The sequence below is a fragment of the Lucilia sericata genome, unplaced genomic scaffold (genome assembly GCF_015586225.1).
Source record: "Lucilia sericata isolate MDLA Ls3-8-SP2 unplaced genomic scaffold, ASM1558622v1 Contig000409F_arrow, whole genome shotgun sequence".
Taxonomy (NCBI): domain Eukaryota; kingdom Metazoa; phylum Arthropoda; class Insecta; order Diptera; family Calliphoridae; genus Lucilia; species Lucilia sericata.
In genome coordinates this window covers 64,123-91,998 of record NW_023994427.1, presented here as the reverse complement: position 1 = coordinate 91,998, position 27,876 = coordinate 64,123, and the positions used below count along the sequence as shown (strand labels likewise).

The 27,876-nt window shown below is 30.0% G+C and overlaps 6 protein-coding genes across 6 annotated transcripts in view; 3 read left to right on the top strand and 3 right to left on the bottom strand.

Annotated features, from left to right (window-relative positions):
• The first annotated feature begins 370 nt into the window (after positions 1-370).
• LOC119604620 (polycomb group RING finger protein 3) lies at positions 371-2,438 on the top strand. The gene is made up of 4 exons (XM_037957356.1): positions 371-875; positions 949-1,101; positions 1,656-1,939; positions 2,007-2,438. Exons 1-4 carry the CDS (start codon positions 770-772, stop codon positions 2,130-2,132), a joined length of 669 nt encoding a protein of 222 aa, XP_037813284.1. The 5' UTR covers positions 371-769; the 3' UTR covers positions 2,133-2,438.
• Positions 2,439-3,831: 1,393 nt separating this feature from the next.
• LOC119604612 (folliculin) lies at positions 3,832-8,164 on the top strand. Its single transcript, XM_037957343.1, has 5 exons — positions 3,832-4,221; positions 4,282-4,806; positions 4,868-5,126; positions 7,592-7,694; positions 7,766-8,164. Exons 1-5 carry the CDS (start codon positions 3,832-3,834, stop codon positions 7,884-7,886), a joined length of 1,398 nt encoding a protein of 465 aa, XP_037813271.1. The 3' UTR covers positions 7,887-8,164.
• Positions 7,963-9,096, bottom strand: LOC119604613 (60S ribosomal protein L18). The gene is made up of 3 exons (XM_037957344.1): positions 9,014-9,096; positions 8,776-8,862; positions 7,963-8,628 (listed from the first exon to the last, which is right to left on the bottom strand). Exons 1-3 carry the CDS (start codon positions 9,014-9,016, stop codon positions 8,152-8,154), a joined length of 567 nt encoding a protein of 188 aa, XP_037813272.1. The 5' UTR covers positions 9,017-9,096; the 3' UTR covers positions 7,963-8,151.
• A 765-nt stretch (positions 9,097-9,861) lies between these two features.
• Positions 9,862-10,773, bottom strand: LOC119604622 (vesicle transport protein USE1). The gene is made up of 2 exons (XM_037957359.1): positions 10,527-10,773; positions 9,862-10,459 (listed from the first exon to the last, which is right to left on the bottom strand). Exons 1-2 carry the CDS (start codon positions 10,667-10,669, stop codon positions 9,880-9,882), a joined length of 723 nt encoding a protein of 240 aa, XP_037813287.1. The 5' UTR covers positions 10,670-10,773; the 3' UTR covers positions 9,862-9,879.
• A 310-nt stretch (positions 10,774-11,083) lies between these two features.
• The window catches only part of LOC119604606 (probable WRKY transcription factor protein 1), a 37,567-nt gene continuing 20,774 nt past the window's right edge, over positions 11,084-27,876 (top strand). Inside the window, exon 1 of the mRNA XM_037957335.1 lies at positions 11,084-11,293. The gene's annotated coding sequence lies outside the window, so the exon portion shown is untranslated. The remainder of the gene's footprint in view (positions 11,294-27,876) is intronic.
• On the bottom strand, positions 13,014-17,139 carry LOC119604624. Its single transcript, XM_037957361.1, has 4 exons — positions 17,131-17,139; positions 14,573-14,644; positions 13,323-14,384; positions 13,014-13,286 (listed from the first exon to the last, which is right to left on the bottom strand). Exons 1-4 carry the CDS (start codon positions 17,137-17,139, stop codon positions 13,014-13,016), a joined length of 1,416 nt encoding a protein of 471 aa, XP_037813289.1.

The following is a 27,876-nucleotide window of genomic DNA, read 5'->3' as shown; positions in this document are numbered from 1 at the left end:
AACACCACCATCTTAACCCATGATGACATTTGACATTTAAGCAATGCTACCAACTTTAGAAAACAAAAAACACCGAAAACACAACAGAGATCTGCGACGATTCGGCTTAATACCGACTAAGTCCAGCCGTCAAAGAAATTTTAAAGCCGTCGCTGCCGAAAAATTTTCAGCTTAAGATGTTTTGAAAATTTACGCCTCATAGGCACAATATTTTATACAACTTTATGCAATTTTACAACATAAAATTATTTTTTTTTTTTAATTTCAGCGGATTTTCATTTTTCCCATAATAGGCTAAACGTTGAAACTTTGCCGACTTACAGTTGAAATTCAAAGTGTTACCGACGACGTCGTTAATGTTTGTCGCCGCAGGTCTCTGAAATACAACTCGTTGAGAGAAAAGCTAATAAAATAGAAAAACTGTTCGTGTCAATTTGTTGTATATTATTTTTCTTTAATTTCACAAATTAATCATATTTATTTAAATAAAAATTATATAAATTACATCACTATAGCTAAAAATAAATGTATATATAGAGATATTTTCCAATAAAATTGTGTAAATATACAAAAAAATCGATATGAATAAAATTTTGTGAGAACGTGTGTGTGTGTGTGAATGAATGTGTGTGTGTTGGAACAAAATTAAGTCAAGTCTCGGAGGCGGCTAAATAATACATTGGAACAACAATAAAATATAATTTTAATATATTTGTGCAATAAAAATACATATTTTAAAAATATTATGAACAATACATAACTTAAAAATATGGAGAGAAGAGTTAAATTGAAATCTATAAATCCTCACATTACTTGTAAAATCTGTGGAGGCTATTTCATTGATGCCACCACAGTTACAGAATGTTTACATACCTGTTAGTATAACATAATAATTTATTTCTAGTGTTTTCTTAAATTAATTTTTTTAATTTTAATTTGTGTATTCAGTTTGTAAAAGTTGTTTGGTAAAACATCTGGAGGAGAAGAAGACCTGTCCTACCTGCGAAAATGTTATACATCAATCTCACCCGCTTCAGTATATTAGCTTTGATCGGACAATGCAAGATATTGTTTATAAATTAGTGCCAAATCTACAAGAAGGTAATTTATTGCTTAAATAATGTTTAATGAGTTTAAAGAACTGATGGTACCTAGTTGAAGTTGTTCGTAAAAAACAGTAGTTTTTTCTAGAATTTGAAATGTTGTACAGTCAAATAGTCTTGACTATAGTCTCTCTGCAGTCTAGATGAAGTTTTGACTATAGTCCGCTATAGACTTGACTATAGTTCTACTGTAGTCATGACTATAGTCTCACTATAGTCTTGATTATAGTCCCTCTGTAGCCTTGACAATAGTACCACTATAGTCTTGACTATAGTTCCTATATAGACTACTGAACGCTTGACTATAGTTCTAATATAGGCTTGAATAAAGTCTTGATTAAATTTGGAGCTATGGTTCAATATATTCTTGACTATAATCTTGACTATGGTCTCTCTTTAGTCTTGACCAAAATATTTTTATTACGGTTCAAAATTTGCGATAGCTCTATACAGCCATTCTTCCGAAAATGACTTAAGATCGCAGTAGTTTATAATAAAGTCGAACTTAATATATGCTATAAAAAAATAAATTTTTTTATATTCTCAAATTAGATGAAATGCGTAGAGAGCGTGATTTCTACAAGAGTCGTAATATGGCATGTCCCAAAGATTTGCCACAAAATCATGACGATGACAATGAAAAGGTTATGGAAGCACATGCTGAATCCGATTTCCATCGATTAGACGAACAAGTCAATGTCTGCTTGGAATGCATGAGTAACAATTTCAAAAGCTTACAAAGACGTTTCATACGCTGCAGTTCTCAGGCGACAATTACGCATCTTAAGAAATTGGTGGCCAAAAAGATTTTAAATGGCATTGATAAATATAGAGAGGTACGGTATATAAAGTTTTACTAAATCATTTAAGGTATTATATGCTTTTAAATTTATATCCTTTCAGATTGATATATTGTGCAATGAGGAATTGTTGGGCAAGGATCATACCTTAAAATTTGTTTATGTTACCCGTTGGCGTTTTCGAGAGCCTCCTTTACGTTTACAATTTCGTCCTAGAGTAGAAATTTAGTTTTACCCGAAATTATTATTAGTCTTACAACCCTTTTTCTCTATGTCTGGTTAGTTTTTGTTAACGCACTAATATATTGACAGATTTTATACAATTATTTGACCAATTCACAATTGATGTTCTAGCGTTGTATGTCATTAATATTTTTCAAACTAAACTTTTAATAACAAAAAAAAAAATACCACATACAACAATACGACAACGTTTGTGTATTGAACAATTATTTTAACCAGATCTTTACGTTAAACTTCAACCAGATGTTGAGTTAGTGGGACTTTAATATTTTACATAAACTAAAATTTAATATGTACCATTAACTGTAATAAAGCATATTATTAAGTCAGAGTTATCTATATATACAGATATATATAACAAATAATATAATACATTTATTTAAAAACTAATAGTTTAATTTAACTAGCTTTTAATACGAACGAGTCTTATTTTAAATATATTTTAATTTTTTTATATGTTTTAAGCTTTAATGATGTTTATTATTAAACTGCTACAACTACTTACTATTTTATTTTATAATTTTTTACACAAAACTTCCTTTCAGAAAACCTGATTTTTTAATTTTATTACACATTTATAATGTTTTTAATCAAAAAATCTTTCTATTTACACATTTTACACTTTTAATTTTTATTTTCTTTTACATACTTCCATTATGATTTGCAAAACAAACACTTTATACAAAGAAAAATAGTTTTATATATTTATATATATTTTGTATATACACAATTAAAAATTTATTAGATAAATAAATAATTTATAAAAACAACAATAATATGTTTTTTAATATTAAATGAGTTGTTATTAACTCACTTTAGAAAAGTTCCGAAACTATTAAAATGTCGATATAGGATATTTCTACGTATATCCTATAAAGTTCTCTCAGTGGAGTCGTTTTAGCCATGACGGTCTGTCCGTATGTATGTTGAAATCGGTTATAAGAACAACACAGATATTTGCGAAATCGGAATGTTCAGTAATTCTATCAGACATGTTATCGAGAAGTTTCTTATTCAAAATCAATAACGGAGGTATGAGCAAAATTTCGAAGCAAACCCATGAAAATATTAAATTTCTTCTCATTATCTACTATATATTGACATAAACTTTAGTACATATAAATCTAATATCAATAGAAATCGTATTACCAACTAAAACTTGGATCGGTCCATAGCTCCCAAAATAAGGTCCAATTCCGAAAATCAATTAAGCAAAAATATTTGATTAACAAATAATATCGGCATAAAATTCTACACAATTATGTGTATAATTATATATAAAAATCATTCAGCAACACTTTTTGCGGACTGGTCCATTATTTGTTTACTACTTAAGCCTTCAAAATTTATAAATTTCTATAATTATTCGACGTGTTAATAAAAAAGTAGCAAGGGTATATAGTATAGTTCTCTAACTTGTTTAATATGTATGTATTTAGTTGGTCAGGTTCGATAATTCGTAGATTAAAATAGCTACATAAAAATCGCCAAATTGCCAGCATTTTCTAATAAATGAAATCTTAATGCATATATGTATATGAAAGTTTTGTGTTGCGAAATTTTAAACAGCTGTGTTTGTTTTTGTTTTGCATAACAATAAACCCAGAAAAAATAAGAAAAATACTATTTTTTACAAATAATTTTAATTTTTATAATAATACTATATTACAAATAATTCTACATACATGAATGCCGTTATTGCATTGTGTCACTTTTGTGAGGCTCATGGTCCCTCGGCTATATTTAGTACACAAACCCTTAGGGACACAAAATTGGATGAACTATATTCAACGGCAGCTTTACAAACTTCGAATAGTGTGGCTGGAAAACAGTGTGCGGCCTGTAACTCCATTGGCCAGACAAATGGTTTGTATAGTAAGGATAATGAAAGTGGAGCCACCTTTTTGAGTACACAACAGTCGGCACTGCCGGAGGTGGCGACATTGGTAAAGCAGGCGGCAGTGCGTAGTTTAAGCTGTGAAATAAATCACAATAAAGATGGAGGTTTTGTATTTTTTGGAGACACTTCTAGGGGTCATGTTTTAAGTCACACCTTCCACGTTAGTGATTTGCAGGTATGCAATGGCATGTTTTTAAAGAAAGTTGTTAATTCTACTATTGTTTCTCTCATATAGGCTCGTGGTTTTTATCAACTGTTTTCCATTATCATTCTCATGAAAGACAAATATTTTCTTTTAAATACTAAACCCTTTTTGGCAGAACATTTACGTAAAATTTCTGCAGAATTACAAAACGGCGCTAAACGCATACGGGAAGAGGAGGAATTAAAGGGTTCCCCACGACAACGCCGTTTATCCGGTTCACAGCCCTTAGTACAAACCCCTAGATCATTAATAGAACTTACAGGAGAAGAAAATGTATTTGCCGTTTTGCACTCGCATTTCTCATGGCTTTTATTGGCAGGTTCCCGGTTTCTTACAGAACACGTTACCTTTGGCAATTTACCCTGGCTACCGCCACAAAGTAGCAGTCATCCACCACAACAGAGACTTACCTATAATATTACAACTTTGCCCATGATACAAAAATATGAGACTCTGGATGATGCCGAGGAATTTTATTCTTTACGTTACATAAAACAGGTGGTGCGAAAAGCAGAATTTGCCTCGGTTTGCTATTGTGCTTTAACCGGTATTAAGGTATAGATTATGATTATTGCAAGACTTTTGGAAGAGTTTTTTTTTAATATATGTTTTACAGATTATAGTACGTGGGGATCCAGCTCGTACTTTTCATTTTATGATGTGTCTTAAGAAACTTTTACCTGAACAAATGCACTCTCTTATACGGGTCGATGCACAGCATCAACATTCCATTAGTGCAGATTATAAAATCATTTCAATATCAAATGAAATTGCAGTACCCATGGCTAGTTCATCTGTATTTCGTATAGACTTTTTGGAAGAATCTCTGGGCAATAATGTTTGCATAAAATGGCCGGGTTCCGTACCAACAAAACGTAGGTGTTTTAGACTAGATTATAGTACAGACTAGACTTCCTCTATAGTCCCGATTACAGTCCAGAAAATAAACTAGATTACAGTCCAGACCACAGACTAGACTAGAATATCGTCTGCAGACTTTAGAATAGACAATAATCTAGACCAGCGAAACTAAATGAGCTATCTTGTACTCTTTCTCGCGTACGTATGGCCACATTTATGAGAAACCAGTCAGAGAACACATTATTTACTCTCTGCCGATGTTCCCCCCGGGGCATGTTTCCATGATGAAATGTCCATCATGGTGTATTGCAATCCCGGGGTAAAGAGATGCTACCAGTATCTCTAGTCTGCCGGGACTATAAACTGGTGATGTCAAATGTATCCTTGGCTTCGCCTCGGAATGATTTGGCATGGGGTCTAACCAGAGTACCATATAATCTGGCACTACGGGTGGCCGGTTGCCCACAGGACCTAGTCCTGGCCGGTCAATTGGTTGAGGTTCCTTCGAGATCCACGTAGTAGTGTGGTTGCGCGGGCTTAAAGAGGTTAAGGAATGCACTGGAATGGGTCATTAGATGATGGTGATTGCATTTTGAATAATGCAATCTTTCATGACATCATAAGGGTGGTCACCTTCCGGCTTACCGGAAGATTGATTTCACCTGATGCAGAGTGGTATAGGAAAAAAATACTGTTTTTTAAGTGACAAATTAATTAGGGAAAACTCAACATCTTTTAGAAAATTTGCCTAGCACTATTATTTTCATCCATAAGGTTAACTCTTAAATTTGTTACATATATGGATGAAAATAATAGTGCTAGGTAAATTTTCTAAAAGATGTTGAGTTTTCCTTAATTAATTTGTCACTTAAAAAACATTAGGTAGGCATGTTATATATCAATGGAAAGGTAATTTTGTCTATTTTTCAAAACTGTATATAATTTTTGAAAATTAAAAAATTCGCGGAATACTTTTTTTAAAAAAAATTAAAAAATGTTTTTTATTCAGTTTTTGCGAAGATACAAATTTTTCAAATTGCAATAAAAATTTTATTTATGAATATTTTTTGATGAAATTTTACAGTTAGGTAGATTTTTTTACTTAAAATCCAAAATTAAATCAAAATTTCGAATTTTCTTATTAGAAATCCCGGAATTCCCAAAAAAGTTTTAAAAAATCCCAAAAATGGGATTTTTTAGTTTTTTGCCTATTATATCCATACCAGGGGCGGGGTTATCGAAACCCGTTACAAAATGATTAAGAACTTATTGGGTCATATAAAACAGGTCACTATAATTTGATATCGACTATGCGATTTGAGAATTTTTGCTCAAAATTTAATTTTCCATAAAAAATAGGGTTTTTTTGGATGGACCTGGTCCCCTCGGTATCAAAAATTTTTAGGTTTTGTTTCATTTATCGTATTTTATGTAAAGTCAGCTTTCCAAAAAGTATAAATTCTATATACATCTTCTTAGAAACTTTTTAGATAACTTAAAAAGAAAAAGATACTTTTTTCCCAAAAAAATGACAAAAAATCGCCTTTTTTTAATTTTTTAAATTTAAATGCCTATAACTTTGGACTCAGTCATGATTTTTACATAATTCTTTCACTGCTTGGTATATAAACTTGTTGTTAAGCAAATAAAAAAAAATGGCGAAAATCGGAAATATTTGGACCTGCTATTATCAAAAAAACTAAAGTAAGGACGGTAAAAATTTTAAAATTTTAATATTCAAATGCGAATATCTCCTAAACTATAAGAGATAATTTACTGCTACGACGACATTTTTTATAGTGCTCGATGAGGAGATTCTATATACGAAATTTTTTTTAAATCGGAACTCAAATGAAGAAATAGGATCATTTTAAAAATTTAACATAGCCGAGGTGTCCTAATTTGATGACCCCCCGCCGGGCCCCTGGTTGGCCTATAAGGTCCAAATTCAAAACCTAAACTCGACAACACCTCCTCTTTGTGCACACCAAATTTCATTAAAATCGGATTAACCGTTTAGAAGTTACCGAATTATTTCCCTCTTTTTTTTTTCCTATACCACTGTGTGATGTTGGGACTTGTCACCCCCTTCTATTGACTTTAGACCAGTGATTGCTTTTTCCTTGTCGGGGTTTGCATTGAGATTGATCCCATGCTGCCTGTCATTCCGCAACGGGGCTACTATGGCAAGAGATTAGATAGCTCGAGTTCTTTAACAAAGTACTTGTACATGGACCGGCTCAGCCATGTACAAAAATTGCTACCTGAGTTCTTCATTGAAGAATTCAGGGGCGCGGGTAGACCGTCTCTAGTGGATGAAAAAGACCACCGTGAAATTAGGCCGTCAAGGCAGGTGTTCACGTTAAACTCTCGACATTCTCTGCCGATGTATAATCTATACAACAATAAAGATTATAGACTTTATTTAAGACTAGTCTAAAATATGTTATAAATTTTTAACCTTCATAATCATTTTCAGTGCCGGATTTATTGGTGAAATTGTTAAAAGCTGTTGATGAAACTCGTTTTACAGAATTGGTGCTAAATCGTCATACCCGGGTTTTGGTAGAGGAATGGAAAAAGTATAAAACTAATATAGATTTCCAACAAAAATATAAACACTTTAATCGTATTCCATTTTTTAATCCATTAGCAAAGTTATCTGTCTCAATCATGCCAAATCTACCAATGGTCAAGCCAAATTAAAGAGAGTATTAGGTGTTCAAACTCAGGATCAACCACTATTAAACTATTGGAGTGCACACTTGCATTAGATTATGTTTTGAATACAACACACATTTTTAATTTATATACAAATTTTACAAAAAAATAAATAAAAACACTTTCGAGTATTATTTAAAAATGCTCCTTCAACCAAGACTCGCTGGTTTGTGGGAACCAAAATCATAGAAACTGATTTCTGTTTTATTATTCACGTTCTTATTGAATATACGGATATTTTTTCCTTATTGTTGGATATTAGCAAACTTAATTATTGTAACTAAACAAACAAAAAGATAAAAACTTTTTGTTATTTGTTTACTTCTTGTAACCACAGCTGGAACGACGACCACGAGCACGTTCAAATTTGCGACCCTTGGAGCGTACGTAGGGGCGAGTGTGGGAGTGGGGTACACCGGGAGCTTTGCCGAAGTGTTTGCAGGCAGTACGGGCGGTACGCTTACCTTGCAACAACAAGCAGTTCTTGCCAGTGGGTGACTTGAGGGCCAATTGATCGAAGGTGATAACTTCACCACCAGCCTTCAAGATGCGTTCGCGAGCGGTTTGGGTGACGTGCAAAGCACAGACGCTCATCTTGGGTACGGTCAATAGACGTACGTCATCGGTGACGGTGCCAACAATGACAACAGTGGATTCGGGTTGCTTGGCGGCTTTGAAGAAACGGCTGACGCGTTGCAAGGACATGGGTGGTCTGTTGGTCTTGCTCATAAACAAACGTTTCAACACGATGCGGTTGAACTTTTTGTTGGTACGACGTTGAAGGAAACGGTACAACTACAAAGAAAACAAAAACAATGTCAAAACAATTTTTTCGTCGCACAATAAATCCAATTTTCAAAGAAAATGTTTAGCACCAGGAAAATTAGGTTTCCTTTCTAGATTACGGGGCTACATTTTCTTTTTTTTTGTATTTACACTTACCTTGACCAAAAGACGCAAGTAAACATCTTGGGATTTGGGCTCAGTTCTGCGAACCTTACGATCGTATTTGTGGCTAATATCAATACCCTGCAAAAGTAAACACAGAAAATATTTGTTAATTCACATATTCCTTAAAGTTGTTTGCAACATTTCACTATTCACTTGAATTTTTCATTTCGATTTTTTATGATTGTTTACAATTTAATTTTGTTAAAAAATTTTTCACTACAAGTCTTACCATTTTGGCGACCGGAAAAAGAAAGAGACGTAGTTCGCAGGTCTCAAATGTCAACTTGACATTACAGTTGCACCTGAAGTTGGCTGCAGTTTATTTATTTTGACATTTTTGCGTATTTCATAACATATGGCAACACTTTGGGTTTGTATATTAGCTAGAGTATATAGCGAATACATAAACCTAAATACTATTGTAAAATTAATAAGTAATTAAAAAATTTCTGATTTTTTATATAAATTAACATTTTTTAAAAGAATAACTTCGTAAATTTTTTTTCATACTTTACTATTAACACTTTTTTCGTTTTTTAGTCTGTGTGCCAAACGGTAGCAAAGTTCTATGGTAAATTTATTGAGGTTTAACATTTTACAAAACAGAGTTGATTTTTTCTTTCTAATTTTAAAAATATTAATACATTTGGTTTAAAAGTAATTTCTATATATAAATTGTGTTTTCAGAAACAAAAAATGTTCACAACTTTCAATTCTTCAAAATTTGAGTAAGTATTTCAGTGAATTAATAAATAATTGTATAAAAAATACTGAGAAATTTACGAAAAATGTTAATATTGGTGAGTTCTTATTAGATGAAGTTTTCCACAAATTTGCTCCATTGATTAAGTTTCTTTGTTATTGGAAATGAGCAATGTTAGTCCATGACTTTACATAGACCTTAAAAATGTCTCCTCAAAATAAAGTTCATACAGCCATTTATATATTGATTACTCAGATATCGTATAATAAACAAGCTTATATTGATTTCCGTAACACGTCTGATAATCTTAACCATGATTAAAAAATATTTTTATACCATGATCTTAACTCCCCCAAAAGTATAATAAATAACAATTTTTCTTTCTTTTTTGCTTAATACTTCTTCTTTTTTACTATTTTCATAAATAAAACCATAACTATAAATGTTACTATCACAAAAACAATCATCAGCCACATCCAACATTTCCAGGCATTTCGTGAATGATCCTCCAACTTTTCAGTTTCTTTATTTAGCGCTCCAATATTACGATCTGCCATGCCAGCAGAACGTGACACCATCTCAGTATCTTTCTTAATTATTCTATTAGCAGTTTCTGTCTGTTCTCTTAGATTTCGTGTTAAGGACAACATGTGTTCCGTAATCATTTCCTGATTTTCTCTTATATATTTAACAGCTTCACTTTGTTCACCGCTGCCCGATCCTTCTTCTAAGTTTTTGCGTCTTCTTAGCGTATCTTCTTGTAGCAATTCCTTACGCAAGTCTGCATATTGTTTGGAACTTTGTAGTTGGTTCATTTCTTTAAGAGCATCATCGCCTGCCTCAGAGGCTCCACCCCTTAGTCTGGTTGACCTTAAGCGGTTGGCTGGTGGTGGACTGTCGATATAATTGGTAATGGTCTTTAAAGTTTGTAGTCTTTTCGTATAATCAGGAATTTTTTCACTGCTATAGGGACTAACAAGAAATAAGCATTAAATTAAATTTGTTACATTGACCTCTTGTTATTGTTGTTTCAACCTACTCTTCCATATTTTTAAGTTCATCGATCATAGTGTCTAGGGATTTTATAAATTTCTTTAAACGCCAAAAATTTACTTCTTCCTTGGCCAATTCTTCACAATTGGCTAATAATGTACGTATATTTACATTTAGTTTAGTGGCCATTTTAATTAATTATTAATAGTTTCTAATTTTAAAAAATTTTCTTAATTCTATGCAGTTTTTTTGTTTTTAATTATAAACAACAAACACGTCATAATAAAATGTCAAATTTTGCTAATGTCTAAGGGGCATTCACTGGGTAGTAATAACACAACATTGTTGTTAACCTGATTTTCTGAAAAGCAGCTAAAACCGCACCCAACCAAATTTATTTTCAAAAATAATATTAAATGTAATTTAAGTTAAATATTTTTAATTATAACTTCGTTTCCTCTTTAATTTTAAAAAATGTTTCTAGCTATTTTCAATAAATTAAATTGAAACTAGAAATTTAACTGTTAGTTTAAACTTCAAATATTATTACAAAAATCGCTTGTTTAGCCTACTTGTTATTTTACTATACAACTCTGTGTATATAGTGTCGCCATTTTTTTTTTTCACTACAAATTTTTCACCAATTTTAACGATAAAACATTTTGCGGTATTTCATAAAAATAAAACATTTATTTATCTGGTTTAACTGCAGCAAAAATAGCAAATAAATATAGAAAAGAAAAATTTAAGGCATTTTCTTGTGTTGTGGCTTATTTTTAAATATTTTATTTAGAGATTTTCTTAAGAATTTTGGTAAGTAAAGTTAGCTAAGGAACATCTTGAGTAAAAAAACTTAAAGAAATGCACATAAAGAAAATTTATCAATGAAAAAGAAAAAAAAAAAACTGCTAGCGGAGTCTCACTGTGTCATACGAATGTACTATTCATCGTAGTTGTTGTTGTTGCAAGTGGTTTATTGATTAATTTAATTGTGTATATACGAAGTTAAAATACCTTCCGCCCTTCCTATGGTGTGATTTTGGAAGACTAATTTTTGATACCGCATTATGATATTTTTCAAAAAGAAAGTTTTGTAATTAAAATTATATGTTAGTCTATTAAAATCTTACTATTAAACAATAAGCTCAGTGATGTATATTAGGATTTATCATTAGGGATGGTAATAGGATTTAGATTCCTTTAAAAGTGTGTAGAATAGACAGTTTTTGTTATTAGTAAACTGTTGGCTGCCACTTATTTGTTGGAACCGAATTTTCTTATCTGGAAAATGGTATTATCAAAACAGCAGGTCCCGTGGTAGTGTAATGTCAAATTCTCGTTCCTAGTAATAAAGTTAGGGTGTCCTATTGGACAGGACAAAAACAAATTATTTTAACCTTGCTAAATTGGTAAAGATATATTGACACGCACTTAGATCGGTTCTTCGCACCAGAACGACAAAAGATTGTCAACTTTCAACACGGACTCTACATGTATCTTTGCTATAACAAAAACATTAAGGACGGTATAGTCACTATTAGACACTAGACGCTATAAACGGAAATATCTATCAATACGTAGAAAAATGTGTCTATCAATTTCCAATATATGACCAACTTGATGGAAACTTTCGGATACTTGTGACATTTCAACAACAATAATGGAATTCCATCAATAGTGTTAATCAAATTACTATCACTGTTCTTGTAGGATTGTCTCTGTGTTAATATAGGTCATAAGTATTTTGTAGGAAAGTTAACTTGAAGTGGCAGATTAGGTGTTTAATTGTATTTAGTTTCCCAACATCTTCATATAACTTATAGAGTCCGAGAGGGTTATTCAGTAACTCGATTCAAAAGCAAAAATTTTCGAATTTGTAAAATAGGTACATTGTGTTTCGAAAGGTTTTTCCTATTGCATTGAAATACCGAGTGACGCCTCAGTATGGTATTGTCTCACTTACCCACAAAAACTATAAGGTTAGGTTAGATTGAGAAGGGATATGCAACTCCTCTTGGAGACCTTAAGGTCCATTGTGATCCCTTTTCGTAGAAAGTGAAGATCCAAAGATGGAGAAACAAAACACTAGTAAACAAAAAGAACATAAAGAAAGAGAAAAACCCAGTTGAAGAAGTGACTAATTCCCCCTTAAAACCCCCTCAAAGTCTTTAGACTACATCTATCTAGTCCAATAAGTATCTTGTTTGCTTTAACATCAAGTATTATGCATAAGGTCTTCAATATTTTACAATCCATTTTACTATTCGAGACAGATCTATAATGTCTCTGCATCAAACTAATAGTGACAAATGGATGGTTTTACCCTCCTGCGGCTTTTATTTAGGTCAAAAATAAAGTGTGGATTATTAATATTTTATTTAATTAAAAATTGTGCCTATTTAAAGCTACATTAACATGCAATTTTATAAAAATAAAAACTCTTTGCAGTATGTTTTTGTAAAATAAATTCTTTATATTTTTTTAATAAAAACGAACCAACTAATTATTCTAAACTTATAGAATTATAAAAAAATTAATACTTTAAACCACGTGAACGAAATAGATTAGGTTTTCGAAAGGCATTATTAAATGTATTAATACGATAACCCGGTTGAGCCTGATTTTGATAACCATTCAAATTAGAACCTGGACCTCTACTGACACCACTCAGACCAGAACGTATATTTGGAGAAACATAAGGACGTTGGCTAGTAGAGACAAAAGTATTTTGCGCTTGCTGTGGTGGCTGCTGTTGTTGATTCTGTTGCGTTGCCGGTTGCTGTTGTTGATTGGTTTGAAAGTTATTCTGAAATAATGGAGGCTGCAAAGAATTATTTGGCACTTGATTAGCAGCACCAGCTCCAGAATTTTGTTGCGGTAAAAAGTTATTTAAATTAGGATTGTTATTATTTGGCTGCTGTTGTTGCAATTGAGGCACTAATGAATTAATAGGGAAAACTGGAATATTTGCTGAAGATGATTGCGTGGTTTGTGCTATCTGCGGACGTCTGGTTAATGCTGGTGCCAAATAGGGATTAATATAAGAATTATTGTTACCGGGTATGTTATAGGTTTTACCCGATGGTGTCGCTACTGCTACACTTCCTACCGGCTGTCCGTGAATACAGGGCTTTGGATAATCATAACCTACAACAGCTTTAACTGCAGGACTTAACTGTACATAGTTATCGAAATATTGATGTACAGAATGCTCTGGCGTAGAATAGTTTAAACTTATTAAAGATTCGCGTACTTTTAAACGGCTATTATTGAAACTGGGCAATAGCTCAGCATCACCTTTGATTTTTTCCACCTCACGCATATTTTCTGTTACCTCATCCGAAATTTCCGATGAAATTTCCGTAACCGGTTTTTCCATTTCTTTAGGACGATACTTTTGACTTGGTCTAGTAGTTGTTATCTCCTCCTTTTCCTTCCTTTCCCCAAAACCTTTTTTATCTTCATTTTTCGCTTCATTTTTCTTTACCTTTTCCTTTTCCTTATCATTATTATGTTTTTTATTTACAAATTCAAAAAGATCATCCACATCTGGCACATCCGGTATTATACCATACGAATCGAAATTGTCTTTAAATTCATCGGCCCAATTCTCATTTTTATGCAGTTTTGGATCAATTTTAAGTTTTTGATTTTTATCATTTGAATTTTTAATTACTGTTATCGTTTTAACTTGGGTTCCTTCTTTATTATTAATATTGGTTGCTGCATAAGATAAACTTGTGTCTCGTTTTTCTTGGTTAGTTGAACGTCTTCGTATTAATCTCCTGCCAAAAGATTTAAATGCATTATTATAGTAGTCACCACCGAAATGATCAACCTTGCTATATTCTTCAAAAGTAGCTGCCGATGTCATCAATGACAGGAGCAGTAGTATCAAAAATTTCTGTTAATAAAAATAAAAAGAATTACAATATAGTGATTAAGAAAAAAATCGGTGAATTGAAGGTAGAGAGGTAAGTAAATATATTGAGGTTATAATTAAATAAGAAAATGTTTGTGGAAACTGAGAATATTTAAAAAAAAACTTTATATAAATCTAAAATCAAGTATCTATCCTAATTAGTGTCATACCCCTTTATACGAACAATGGCGGCAGTGAACGGGTAAAAACTGCAATTTGGTATTTTTATGCACCTTATGTATCTTTTAAAGCTCTGAATATACAAATAGTTTTATGTCTTAACTAAAAGTTACAAATATAAGTTTGGTACTATTGGGAAATTCCGACGTTTAAGGGGGTAAAAATCGTACTTAGTTTTGGTTCTTTTTTATAAAATATTGTTTTCTATTTATTGGTTTGTATATACAAATATTTGTTAATAATGTAAAATGCTATTTATCTCTTAAACTGCAGGACCAATTTAAATAAAATGTTCAAGAAAATTATTAAGGACGATTTAGTATTACTAAAAATTTACTTTGTTACCACCCTGTTAAAATAGAAGGTGAGGTATGTGGTGTTAAATGAGAGTACTTCGATTATAAAAATATATTAAAGCTTTACAAGTCTGCAAAAAAGGACCGATTTGAATTTTTGATTTTTTTTATAGTAGACATTACGGGTATTACTACTAAGTTGAGTTAAATTTTATCTCATTTATAAATGCTAGAAGCTTTAAAATAATTTTTGAAGTCGAAGAGTTCACTTCTAACACGCTGTTTTTCACCTGTTTTATATTATGATGACAAAAGACACTTTCAGTAAGGCCTGATCGTCCTAAATAATTTTCTTGTACATTTCATTTAAATCGGACCAGTAGTTTATGAGATACAATGTAATTTACCATATAAATTAAAATTTATTTCTTTAATTTATTTTCTGTTTGTTTAATTTTTCATACGATTTTGCATAAAAAACTTGCTTTCAATTACGTTTTGGTTAATAACTCCTGAACTACACGAGTCTCCACCGAAAAAATTTCACTAGAATGGAGAAGAGAGTTTAGGTATCCTCATACAATGCATTTTTATAATTTTTAACAAACAGTCTATTCTATAGTCTAGTCTATAGTCTAGTCTATAGTCTAGTCTATAGTCTAGTCTATAGTCTAGTCTATAGTCTAGTCTATAGTCTAGTCTATAGTCTAGTCTATAGTCTAGTCTATAGTCTAGTCTATAGTCTAGTCTATAGTCTAGTCTATAGTCTAGTCTATAGTCTAGTCTATAGTCTAGTCTATAGTCTAGTCTATAGTCTAGTCTATAGTCTAGTCTATAGTCTAGTCTATAGTCTAGTCTATAGTCTAGTCTATAGTCTAGTCTATAGTCTAGTCTATAGTCTAGTCTATAGTCTAGTCTATAGTCTAGTCTATAGTCTAGTCTAGTCTAGTCTAGTCTAGTCTATAGTCTAGTCTATAGTCTAGTCTATAGTCTAGTCTATAGTCTAGTCTATAGTCTAGTCTATAGTCTAGTCTATAGTCTAGTCTATAGTCTAGTCTATAGTCTAGTCCAGGGGTCGGCAAACATTTGAGTCGGAAGAGCCAAAAATTACAGTTTACAAAACATATGTTTTAAAAGAGCCACAAAATTGTTGTTTATTAAAACTTTACAAATACTTTATGAATTCACTTCAAAAACATAAACTTGGTTTAATTATCTACAGGACATTCTGCAAGGAATCTTACATATAGATTTTTGACTACAAATACTTTTTGAATTTATATGGGTCATTCGAATGCATTTTTTAAGCACTCGTTATTTAAAAATATAGAAGTTTATTAGAGTAGGGCGACAGTGTTATCATTTAAAAGGCATTTGGAAACATATCAGGAAATGTAAAAATCACGAAAATTGATGACGCAGCTAATACAGTATAAAGTAATATATTATTTTGGCGGCAATCGAGATAAATATTTTACCAACCCCAATATTAGGTCATTTTCAGGAAATGACTAACGATCATAATTGACTTAACAGTAGCAATATAGCAGCGAAATTCAAAATATACAAGTTTTATAAGAACAAATATCTATCTTCCAAATTTGATTTTAACGTTTATAACTGTCTTAATAATAGCAATATTATGACAAAATTCAACACAAACAAAACATAATTGACAAATCCCCTTTAAAAAGGTCTACTTCGGAAAATAACTTTAACGTTCATAACTGATTTAATAATACATATTAGTATAGCGACGCAATTCGACACAAACAAGTATTATAGGAACGAAAATCTCTCTCCAAAATTTTGTAAGGATCAGTTCATTGTTGACCATACCCCCATATAAATTCCTCTTCAGGAAATGACTTCAACGCTCATAACATGCTTAATAATACCAGCATAGTGGTGAAATTCGTCATAAACAAGTTTATAGGAACAAATATATCTATACCAAATTTAATAAGGATGGATTCAGAATTGACCCTACCCACCCATATAGTGTCCACGAAAACGACGAAAAATACAAGTATAGTGATGAAAATCAACACAAACAAGTAGGGTCCAAAATCTCATTACCAAATTTTGTAAGGATGTGTCGGTCCATAATACACTGTAAAACGTTTCTAAAACGCGCAATATTTAAATATTGAAGTTTTTAAATAGAACAAGTTTTTAGTATTTACCCAGCCAAAAATTCGGTAATGGGTTGTACTTCCATAACCACTTACTTTTCAATGACTACTACTTACCGTCTGCATTACTTAGAAGTATTCTAGTAATAACTTTCTTATAATCTGATATAGAAGTACTTTATTTTCGGTATTGTCATTTTTTTTTTTTTTTTTTTTTTGTCGTTTTAAGTATTGTGTTTTACAAAAAATAAAACAAAATTAATTTTGATGTGCAAACCATTATTTGATGCGCAATAAAATAGCTATGCAGTGTGTAGAACATTTGACTAAAAAATCGAAGTCCCTGGTTCGTATCCTAGCTGGCTCTTTTTATTATTAAAAAACAAAACAACTTACTCAACAACTGTTTTGTAAGAGAAATTGCAAGTACTTCTTTAACTTCCTATTAGTAAGCGTGCGTAGAAGTACTTGCCTCCAATGACATCACCGTGTTAAAATAATGACTTAAAATGCTAATGAAGAAGTAGTGAAAAGAGGTTTTATTAGCTTTTTAACTCACGACTTTTCAATGTAAGTTTTTCCTGGGTAACTGTGTCCAAACTCTCTACATTATTAAGTAATTATTTAATTACTATATTTTCAATTTCCAAAAAATATTTTTTAATTCGAAAAACACGAAAATTTCGGAATGTATGATCATGTTTTACATTTTATCTAATGGCACTTCGTAGGAGCGCTCATGATACCCCATCGTTTATAGGGAACTTTTCAAATAAAAATTTAAAAAATTAAACATTTTCTTACAATACTAACTTGTACATGGAACAAATTCAATAGGAGAGATAGGTTTGTATAGCTTTAGAAAGTTTGGATCATAACTTGTTAGTTGTCTCACATGCAGAAGGATTAAACAAAGTTGAAATGTTGTGTATATTGTAGAAACGTATGCGAATTGTTTTGTTAGTTTTAACAAACACTGCTCGTTAATCTATTCAGAAAGATTTTAATATATGTATATATTTTTTTTTATAAAATAAAAAAATTACGTATGAAACTAAAGAGCCATAGCTCCACATCCAAAGAGCCGCATTTGGCTCGCGAGCCGTAGTTTGCCGACCCCTGGTCTAGTCTATAGTCTAGTCTATAGTCTAGTCTATAGTCTAGTCTATAGTCTAGTCTATAGTCTAGTCTATAGTCTAGTCTATAGTCTAGTCTATAGTCTAGTCTATAGTCTAGTCTATAGTCTAGTCTATAGTCTAGTCTATAGTCTAGTCTATAGTCTAGTCTATAGTCTAGTCTATAGTCTAGTCTATAGTCTAGTCTATAGTCTAGTCTATAGTCTAGTCTATAGTCTAGTCTATAGTCTAGTCTATAGTCTAGTCTATAGTCTAGTCTATAGTCTAGTCTATAGTCTAGTCTATAGTCTAGTCTATAGTCTAGTCTATAGTCTAGTCTATAGTCTAGTCTATAGTCTAGTCTATAGTCTAGTCTATAGTCTAGTCTATAGTCTATAGTCTAGTCTATAGTCTAGTCTATAGTCTAGTCTATAGTCTAGTCTATAGTCTAGTCTATAGTCTAGTCTATAGTCTAGTCTATAGTCTAGTCTATAGTCTAGTCTATAGTCTAGTCTATAGTCTAGTCTATAGTCTAGTCTATAGTCTAGTCTATAGTCTATAGTCTAGTCTATAGTCTAGTCTATAGTCTAGTCTATAGTCTAGTCTATAGTCTAGTCTATAGTCTAGTCTATTCTATAGTCTAGTCTAGTCTAGTCTATAGTCTAGTCTATAGTCTAGTCTATAGTCTAGTCTATAGTCTAGTCTATAGTCTAGTTTATAGTCTAGTCTATAGTCTAGTCTATAGTCTAGTCTATAGTCTAGTCTATAGTCTAGTCTATAGTCTAGTCTATAGTCTAGTCTATAGTCTAGTCTATAGTCTAGTCTATAGTCTAGTTTATAGTCTAGTCTATAGTCTAGTGTATAGTCGAGTCTTTTTGAAATCTTTTTGAAATCGAAAAATACCATGTATCCCCACGACTTTTTCAAACTTATATATAAACTTTTAATAAGTAGTAAATAGACCAGTCTGTAGTCTAGTCTATATTCTAGTCTAATCTAATCTATAATCTAGTCTAGAGTTAGTATATAGTCTAGTGGAATGTTAAGTTAATACTAAAAAGTACTCCTTGTTATAAGTCCTAAACTCCTTATGCAAAAACGGCTATTAAAGTTAATAATGGTTTACTACAACACACTTTTTCCTTATTTAAAAACAGGTTTTAATAACCATTGTTAACTTAATAATTGTTTTTAGATAAGGCAGTTAATATTAAATAATTTAAATTTTCCATGATATTATTTTATTAAAATTTTGTTGTAATTTAACTTAATTATGTTAGCAGGATACGCTAACCTTATATAAGAAACAAACACTGTTTCTCAAGACCGTCACATATTTTTAGTTAAAATGACTTCAACAATAACTACAAAATGAGTTAATTATTACTTTGATTAATTTTCATTCAACATTTTTATACGTGACGTTTTAATTTTGAAACAACTAAATAATGAGTTTTAAAGCCTTTAAATATATGAGGATGTCTGAATTTCTTATCCAATTGATATTAATGTCCATTTATATTTTTAATCCTTAACATTTTTTTGTTGCTTAATATTTTATAAGATTATTTTTCTGGTTTATAAATATCTTTGACGATAAACAATATTTAACCAATTAAATGATCAATGTATTTGCAAATTTTTAAGGATAATAAGTTAAATATTTTTTAACACAAAACACTTCTGGCTGATGTTAAACGATTTTTTTCTTTTATATTTTGTATTTAATGCTGGTATGAAACAGGTAAGATTAATTTAAAGAGGATCAACGTTTTTTATTTCGTTTTTTCGTCAATTATATTTTTTTTTTATTTTTTTTTTTTTTTGGGAAGAAGTCCTTTTATTAATGTAATGAAAAAAACACTTTCATTACTTTACTCACAATTATTGTCATATTTTTTCTTTTTTTTCTAAAAACAAATATACCGTTAAATGACACAACAGCGATGACGTGCAATAAACTTTTGAATGGTTTTTTTTTTTGTGTACGCTTTTATAATAATGATCTTAATTCGTTTCCTACTCTTGTTAACAACACAAGACAAGATCTTCCAATATTGAATTGTTATACATAATAATAATACCACATATTTATTCCCTGTGCATATTTCTATAGAGGTTTTGTTTGTTATTTGTTGCCTAAGACATAGTGATTAAAAACCAGGGAGCGAGAAAATGTTATTTATTAAAAAATGGTAATTAATTCAAATGGGAAAATTTTGAAAATTATTTCTTTTGAATTAAATGTGGATGGAAATAACAATGTTTTAAGTTTGGTATAATGTTTCAAAGTCATATGTATGGTATATAATGTAAGATCTTTTTGAAATCTGAAAAATTTTATTGCTAAATTAATATTCGAAAATATATTCGATGATAACCACTTCAATCCCTGTTGTGGGTTAAGACAAGTTTTCCAAATAATAATAATAATGATGTTTTTCTGAATGTGTGTTTAAATAGTTTTTCCATGTTTTTATACAAATAAACCAGTCAGTCCTGCAGTAAGTATTGTTTCTTCTAGCACTGCTTACCTATTGACAATTTACTTATTCGCTTTTATCCAACCAATTGTTGATAATGAGGAAATTGTTATTTACTCTTTATTGTGAAAGTTTTAAAACTAAATGTTTTTCTTTAAATCTCGAAAAAAAAGCAAAAATCATTGGCAACCAACTGTAAAATATGTGAGTGTTAATGGAATTTTAAAATAAATCTTTTTTAATTAGTTAATAAGCTCGTGTGTGTGTTTTGACACACTTTTGTCATTGATATCAAAGCAAATGTTAGGAAGTTTACTAAATGTCCTTTTTTGTAAGCAATAATAAATATAAATGTCTAATTTACATTTAGACTTGATTGGATTATGATTTTGGTATTTTCTTCAATTACTGTATTAATTGACAGCTAAATCATGTTGTAATTATATTCAATATTTTTGGACACACACACACAAATTATTTAAAAGTTTAATGGAAAAAATAACTTTTAAGTCTTGAGTTTTACAAGAAAATTGAAGATTTACCATAAAATCAAAGCTGCGCCAGTTGGTTAGTAGTTTGTTAGTTTCAAAGGAGGAAATCCGAAGACTGTTGGGCACTTCTTTACCGGTGTCTCTGATGGGAATCGAACCCACGAACTCCGGTCTGATAGACTGCAACACTAGCTACTAACCCACCGGATGTAGCCAATTAATTATCAATAGAGACTAGAAATTCGGAATTTCACTAAAAATTCGGAATTTCACTAGAAATTCCAAATTTCACTAGAAATTCCAAATTTCACCGAAAATTCGGAATTTCAATAGAAATTCGGAATTTCAATAGAAATTCGGAAGTTAAAGTTTTCATTACAAATTCGAATTTTTTCCAGAAATTAAAATTTTCACTGGAAATTCGAATTAACACTAGAGATTATCAATAGAGACTTAAAGTTTCGAAGTTTCCCTAGAAAATCGAAGTTTTAACAAAATATCGATGTTTTACTAGAATATTCGAATTTTCACTAAAAATTTAATTTCCACTAGAAATTCGAACTTTCACTTAAAGTTCGAATTTTCGAAATTTTAGCAGAAATTTTAATTTTTACTAGAAATTTAAATTTTCACTAAAAATTCAAAATTCTATACAAATACAATTCGAATTTTGTGTAGAAATTCGAATTTTTCGACAATTTTTCACTAGAAATTCGATTTTTTACTAGAAATTTAAATTTAGTGAAAATTCAGGAAATCTCATTTTGTTTAAAATAAAATTGCCTTTGGAAATTCGAATTTTCATTCAAAATTTCTATATTCAATAGGAAATGACTTCATTAGAAATTCGAATTTTCACAAAAACTTCAAAGTTTCAGTAGAAATTCAAAGTTTCACTAGAAATTCAAATTTTAAGTCGAAATTAAAAATTTTTTCTAAAAATTCGAATTCGAATCAATAGCAAATAACTTTTCACTAGAAATTCGAAATTTCACTAAAAATTCTAACTTTCAATAGAAAATTTAATTTCCTGTAGAAATTCGAAAATCTAGAAAATCTAATTTTCACCACAAATTCGAATATTCCTTAGAAATTCGAATTTTCACTAGAATATCGAAGTTTCAAATCAAAACTTTAGAAAATTTATGTATGTATTTTTAGAAATTTTAATTTTCACTAAAAATTTGAATTTTCACTAGAAATTAAATTTTTAGTAGAAATTGGAATATTCTTTTGAAATTTTTACTAGAAAAACTGTAGATTTTGTACTATAAATTCAAACTTTTTTTTAGAATATCATAGTTTTACCAATAAAAAATCCATATTTTCACTGGAAAAACATATTTTCACTAGAAATCCATATTTTCATTAGAAAATTTAAATTTCATTAGAAAATCAAATTTTACAGGAAAATCGTAGTTTCACTAGGTTAGGATTAACAGGCAGTTATGACGCAATAAGTAACACATCTCAACTTGGATCCATAAGAAAGTAGCTACTCGAACTATAAGAAGATAAAAGAACAAGTATCATCGCCTTTATACGTCCCGAATAGTAAAATATTTTAATCAAATTCACAATTTTACAATCCTAGATCGGTCTGAATCGCGCAAAATTTATAGTCATTTTCCATTTTGAGATGATCTATATCAGAATGTGTTCTCATGTTATCACCAGTACTAATATACTTATATACATATGTATTTCAGAAATATGATATTTATTGGCCAAGACTTGAACAGCATAGTTTCTGCTTTTGCCAGATCATTAGCAATAATATTGTTCTAGTTATACTCATGTCCCTTAAGTTTTGAATGTCTCAACATCTCTTTTAAAGACGTCCGGCATTTGTGAAAAAGTTTTGATATATACATCAATCAGGGATTTAAAAGCAGCCTTCATTTTTCGATAGTACTTTTGCCAATTTGTTGCTCCTTTAAACAAAAATCATCATTGAGTCTAAAAGAGATTTTATTTTCAAATTCCTCAATGAAAAAGCCACTACTGTCCTAGATCCAGAACAGTCGATAGTTCGAGTAAAAGGGATAAGAAAAAACTTGATATTCCTAAAACAAAAGTCATCCAGAACATCTATTATGTATTGTCCGATAATTTCACTATAAATTACAAATATCTTAATCTGGATATAAAAACATACATACAGTGTCTCTCATAAGTATTCGAATTTAGGTAAACTATGAAAAGAAACCAAATTTAATAATATATTTTGTGTGGAAAATAAATAAATTAATTTTTTATATTGTCTAGATAGCCCTTAGTTTTGATATCACGCCCCTTAAAATTTGAAAAATTTACATTTACTTAAATTATTTGTGCTTTTTTTAAAAAAAGTCCATGAAACTACTTCACAAAAGTATGCGAATTTTTCCCATATTTCATATTTGATCATATTATACGATACACAAATTTTAGAATCGCATGGTTTTATGCTTAATATTGTTTTAAGGGGTTACTATCAACCGCATGGATATATTTTTGACCCATTTGGTCCACAATTTTGGGGAATTTGTACCCCCTTTTCATGTAATATCATTAAAATGGCGATTTTTGGCTATATTTGTATGTTTTCACCCTTTTTCCAGAGATAAAACCAAAATTTAATATTGGAATTTAATAGAACCCATAGGGTATCTAAAAATAATATTTTTTGTTATAAGGATCTGTACTTAAACGTTCCAAGATGTATTTTTTGGTATCGTTTTTCAGTTTCTAATTGAATTATCTGGATCATAAGTCCCTTTTCGTACCTCTAGGGACGATATTTTCCGACAAAGTTGTCTAGTGTATATTCAAGTACATATTGGCACTAATGTATTTTAAATTTTCAATATATTATAGCGGTATACAACCCCAAAACATGCCTTAACAAAACGTCATCCTATATAGTAGATTTCAGTTTTTACTACTCGTAACTTTCACGCTTATGTAGCCCGTTACAATAACACTGTAAGTCCTAAATTTTGGTTTTAATTTGATCATAGTAAATAATATTTAAACACATATCAACATTTTTGATGTGATCATAATGATATCGTGCCATGCAGCACGGAGGCCATTGGTATATAAAAATAATGATTTTACTATTTTGAATGGTGCTTCTTCGAGGCATGTTTTGGAGTTTTACACTTCCACAACACATTGAAAACTTAAAATGTATAAAAGCTGATATCTAAAAGAATATATACCAGAAAACTTTCCCCGAAAATAGTTGATCGTAGTATTATAAAAATGGACTTAAGTTCCAATATATTGAATTAGCGACAGAAGAATGATCCGAATAATTTATCTTGGAACGTTTAAATACAGATTCTTGTAACAAAAAATATTATTTTTAGATACCCCAAGGGGTCTTTTAAGTCCCAATATCAAATTTTTGTTTTATATCTGGAAAAAAGGAGAAAAATTTGCAATTATGGCCAAAAATCGCCATTTTAATGATTTTACATGAAAAGAGGGTACAAATTCCCCAAAATTGTGGACCAAATGGGCCAAAAATATATCCTTTCCGTGGATAGTAACCCCTTAAAACAATATTACGCATAAAAACCATTCGATTCTAAAATTTGTGTTGCGTATAATATGATCAAATATGAAATACAGGAAAAATTCGTATACTTTTGTGAGGCAATTTCATGGACTTTTTTTAAAAAAGCACAATTAATTTAAGTCAATGCAAATTTTTCAAGTTTTAAAAAGCGTGATATCAAACATAAGGACTATCTAGACAATATAACAAATTAATTTATTTATTTTGCACACAAAATATATTATTAAATTTGGTTTCTTTTTATAGTTTACCCAAATTCGAATAATTATGAGAGACACTGTATGGGCAATTCCATGAAAAGGTAAACCACGACTGAAAAAATAAAACCCCTATAACTTCTGCATTTTTGAAAATAATGAAAAAATTGGTATATGATCTAGCACCAAAGACGAAGACAGTTAAAAATTTTAGAAATCGGTCTATTTTTATACCTCGTCCCCATACAAACGGACTCGCAAATATCACTTTTTAGCTCATAATTCTGTAAATTATAATGCTATCCCTTCCAAAATCAGCAGATCTAAAATGTATATAAGCCTAAACCATTATGCCGATTTTCAAAATATATATTTTATAACCTAAAAAAATCAGGAGAAAAATCTGTCACAGTATTTAAAAATGTTCATTATAAAATTATATTAATTTTTTTTATTTAAAAATTATGGATTACAAATGTCCCATAGGGTAAAAAATTAAAACAAAAAAGATACACCTACAGAATTCGCAGATTTTCGTAAATATTTACATGTACTTTAAAAACACCGTTTTTTGTCACGTATGAAGCACCAGAATGACAAAATTGTTTTCCAAGTACTCCTATTTTTACCAAATCTATACCACTCTGAAGGTGTACGAACGTCACATACAATCGTATGGAATTGCCCATATGTGGAATATTGAATAATTTATTTTCATTCTTAATTTTTACATGTTGTTTTTTGGCGGGTAAGTAAAAATTAAAATTTTCCAGTAAACAACCTTTTCTGAAAATATCCTCAAAGATTTAAGTTTTTAAATCAATAATTTCATTATAATTTACCAGTTATATAGTATATTCCCTAATAATTTACAAAATTTCATATTTGCAATTTATTTGTTACAATAAAGTTATTGAAAAAGGAATTTTTTGTTGACAATTATTTCCTGTAACATCTAAAAACCCGATGAGTTTTGATGGAAGTTGAATTTTTTTGTTGTCAGCAAAACAAATACCAGATAGTCGAAACCATTTAAGGTCTATTAATATAAACATGTAAAGTATTTTTATCCTAAAACTTTATATTTAGGTTTTGTTAAATATTTAAAAACACTTAATAAAAAAAGAAGAAATTCGTAAATTTTCTAAACGCACATAGATATTAATTTTAAATCCCCATTAAATCAATTAAGGAAAAATTTGTAAATAACTTCAGCTAATAAAAAAAAATACATAACTTAAATAATATTTTCAACTAATTAAAATGAATAAACAATCACTTGGTTGGCATCTAATGGTGCACATAATTATATACGTCACGATATCAAGAAATAAGAAAAAAACTAGTGTGGTGTGTGAACAAGCGAGGCGGCGGTAGTACTTCTTAACAAATGGCAATACATGAAAAACGTAAGTTAATTGAGGAATATTACAGCATGCGAATTTTGTACAAAACACCCTACTTCAATTTAGTTGAAGTATATATTCAGATGGGGGTCTTATATTAGTTGCTAGATAAATTAAAGCAATAATGTTAAAATTGCAATAATTGCTATACATTTTAAAAATTCAATATGTAACACAATTTTTCTATAGAAAAATATATGATATTGAGTTGTTATAAATTTACAATTAAATAATTAAGTTGAATAAAGTAATTTTTCTTAATTAATTTATAAAGATCTAAAAATATAAAACAGATTAAAAATGTTTTAAATCAGATAAATAAGTTTGTAATCTAACTTTGGATTAAAGAAGATAGAGCGCTGCGGTATCTGTTCCGAAGTTTGAACATTTTCAGGAGAAAAATTTACATTCATCAGCAGAGACAAAGAAAAAAGTACTATTCTGCAATATGTTTTTAAGTCACACTCCTCTCTAAAACTATATACATATGCCTTCTACGGTATATAAAGTTTTAGAGAGTTACTTATTAGATTGATTACACATGTCAACAAAATTTAAAAAAAAGTTGAAATGTTTGGATTTCGACTATTTTTAAAGGATTGAGCATCGCTAAAAAGAGTTTCTCCATAACATTGGGTTTTCCAGATACTTGACCCATTCACAATCGGCGTTGTAGCGTTGTATGTTATATTGTTTATTATAGGTTTGCTATCGAAACAAAAACAATAAAAAACTACGACATACAACGCTACGAAGCCGATTGTGAATTGGACAACTATGTCATAAAGATTGAAAAGCCCCCCCCCCCAAAAATCCAAAATTTAAAACAACTATAAGTTTCAAAAAATTAGATTTTGTCTTTATTTTAGGGCAAAACATTTCAAGGTCATTCACTGCAACACAACATCGATTTAAAGATATATAACACTGACTGAAATAAATAAAATAATATTCCAGAAAATTCAAATATTTCAGAATTTCATTCAGAATTTTCCAATTATATATCAGACATTTCTAATTATATTTCAGAAATTTCCAATTATATATCAGTAGCGCAATTCTGTATTTTTTTAATTTTAACTACCGATGTCGTAAAGTAACGGCAAATATCGGTTGCATTAATGAATTTTCAATTCTCTATCTTTTTAACGACCTTAGAATATTTTAACGACAAAGATCGGAAAAATATGAGAATGTCAAATGTTCTGAAATATTTTTAAAATATAAAATTATTAACGTGAACTTTTTATTGGTTACTTGGTTACATTGTCGATACTTTTCGTTAACTAATGATTAGGTTTAACGAAAAAAATCTGTGAAATAAAAGTCAGAACACCACATAACGACAATTATTGTTAACTTACGAATTTTTACTATTTAACGGCAAAATATTGTAGTTAAAAAGTTACTGAATTGCGATACAGAAATTTCTAATTGTATATCAGAAATTTTCAATTGTATTTCAGAATTTTTCATTTGTATTTCAGAAATTTCTAATTATATTACAGAACTTTGAAATTGAATTTCAGAAATTTCCAATTATACATATATCAGAAATTTCTAATTGTATTTTGAATATAATTAGAAATATTTGAAATATAAT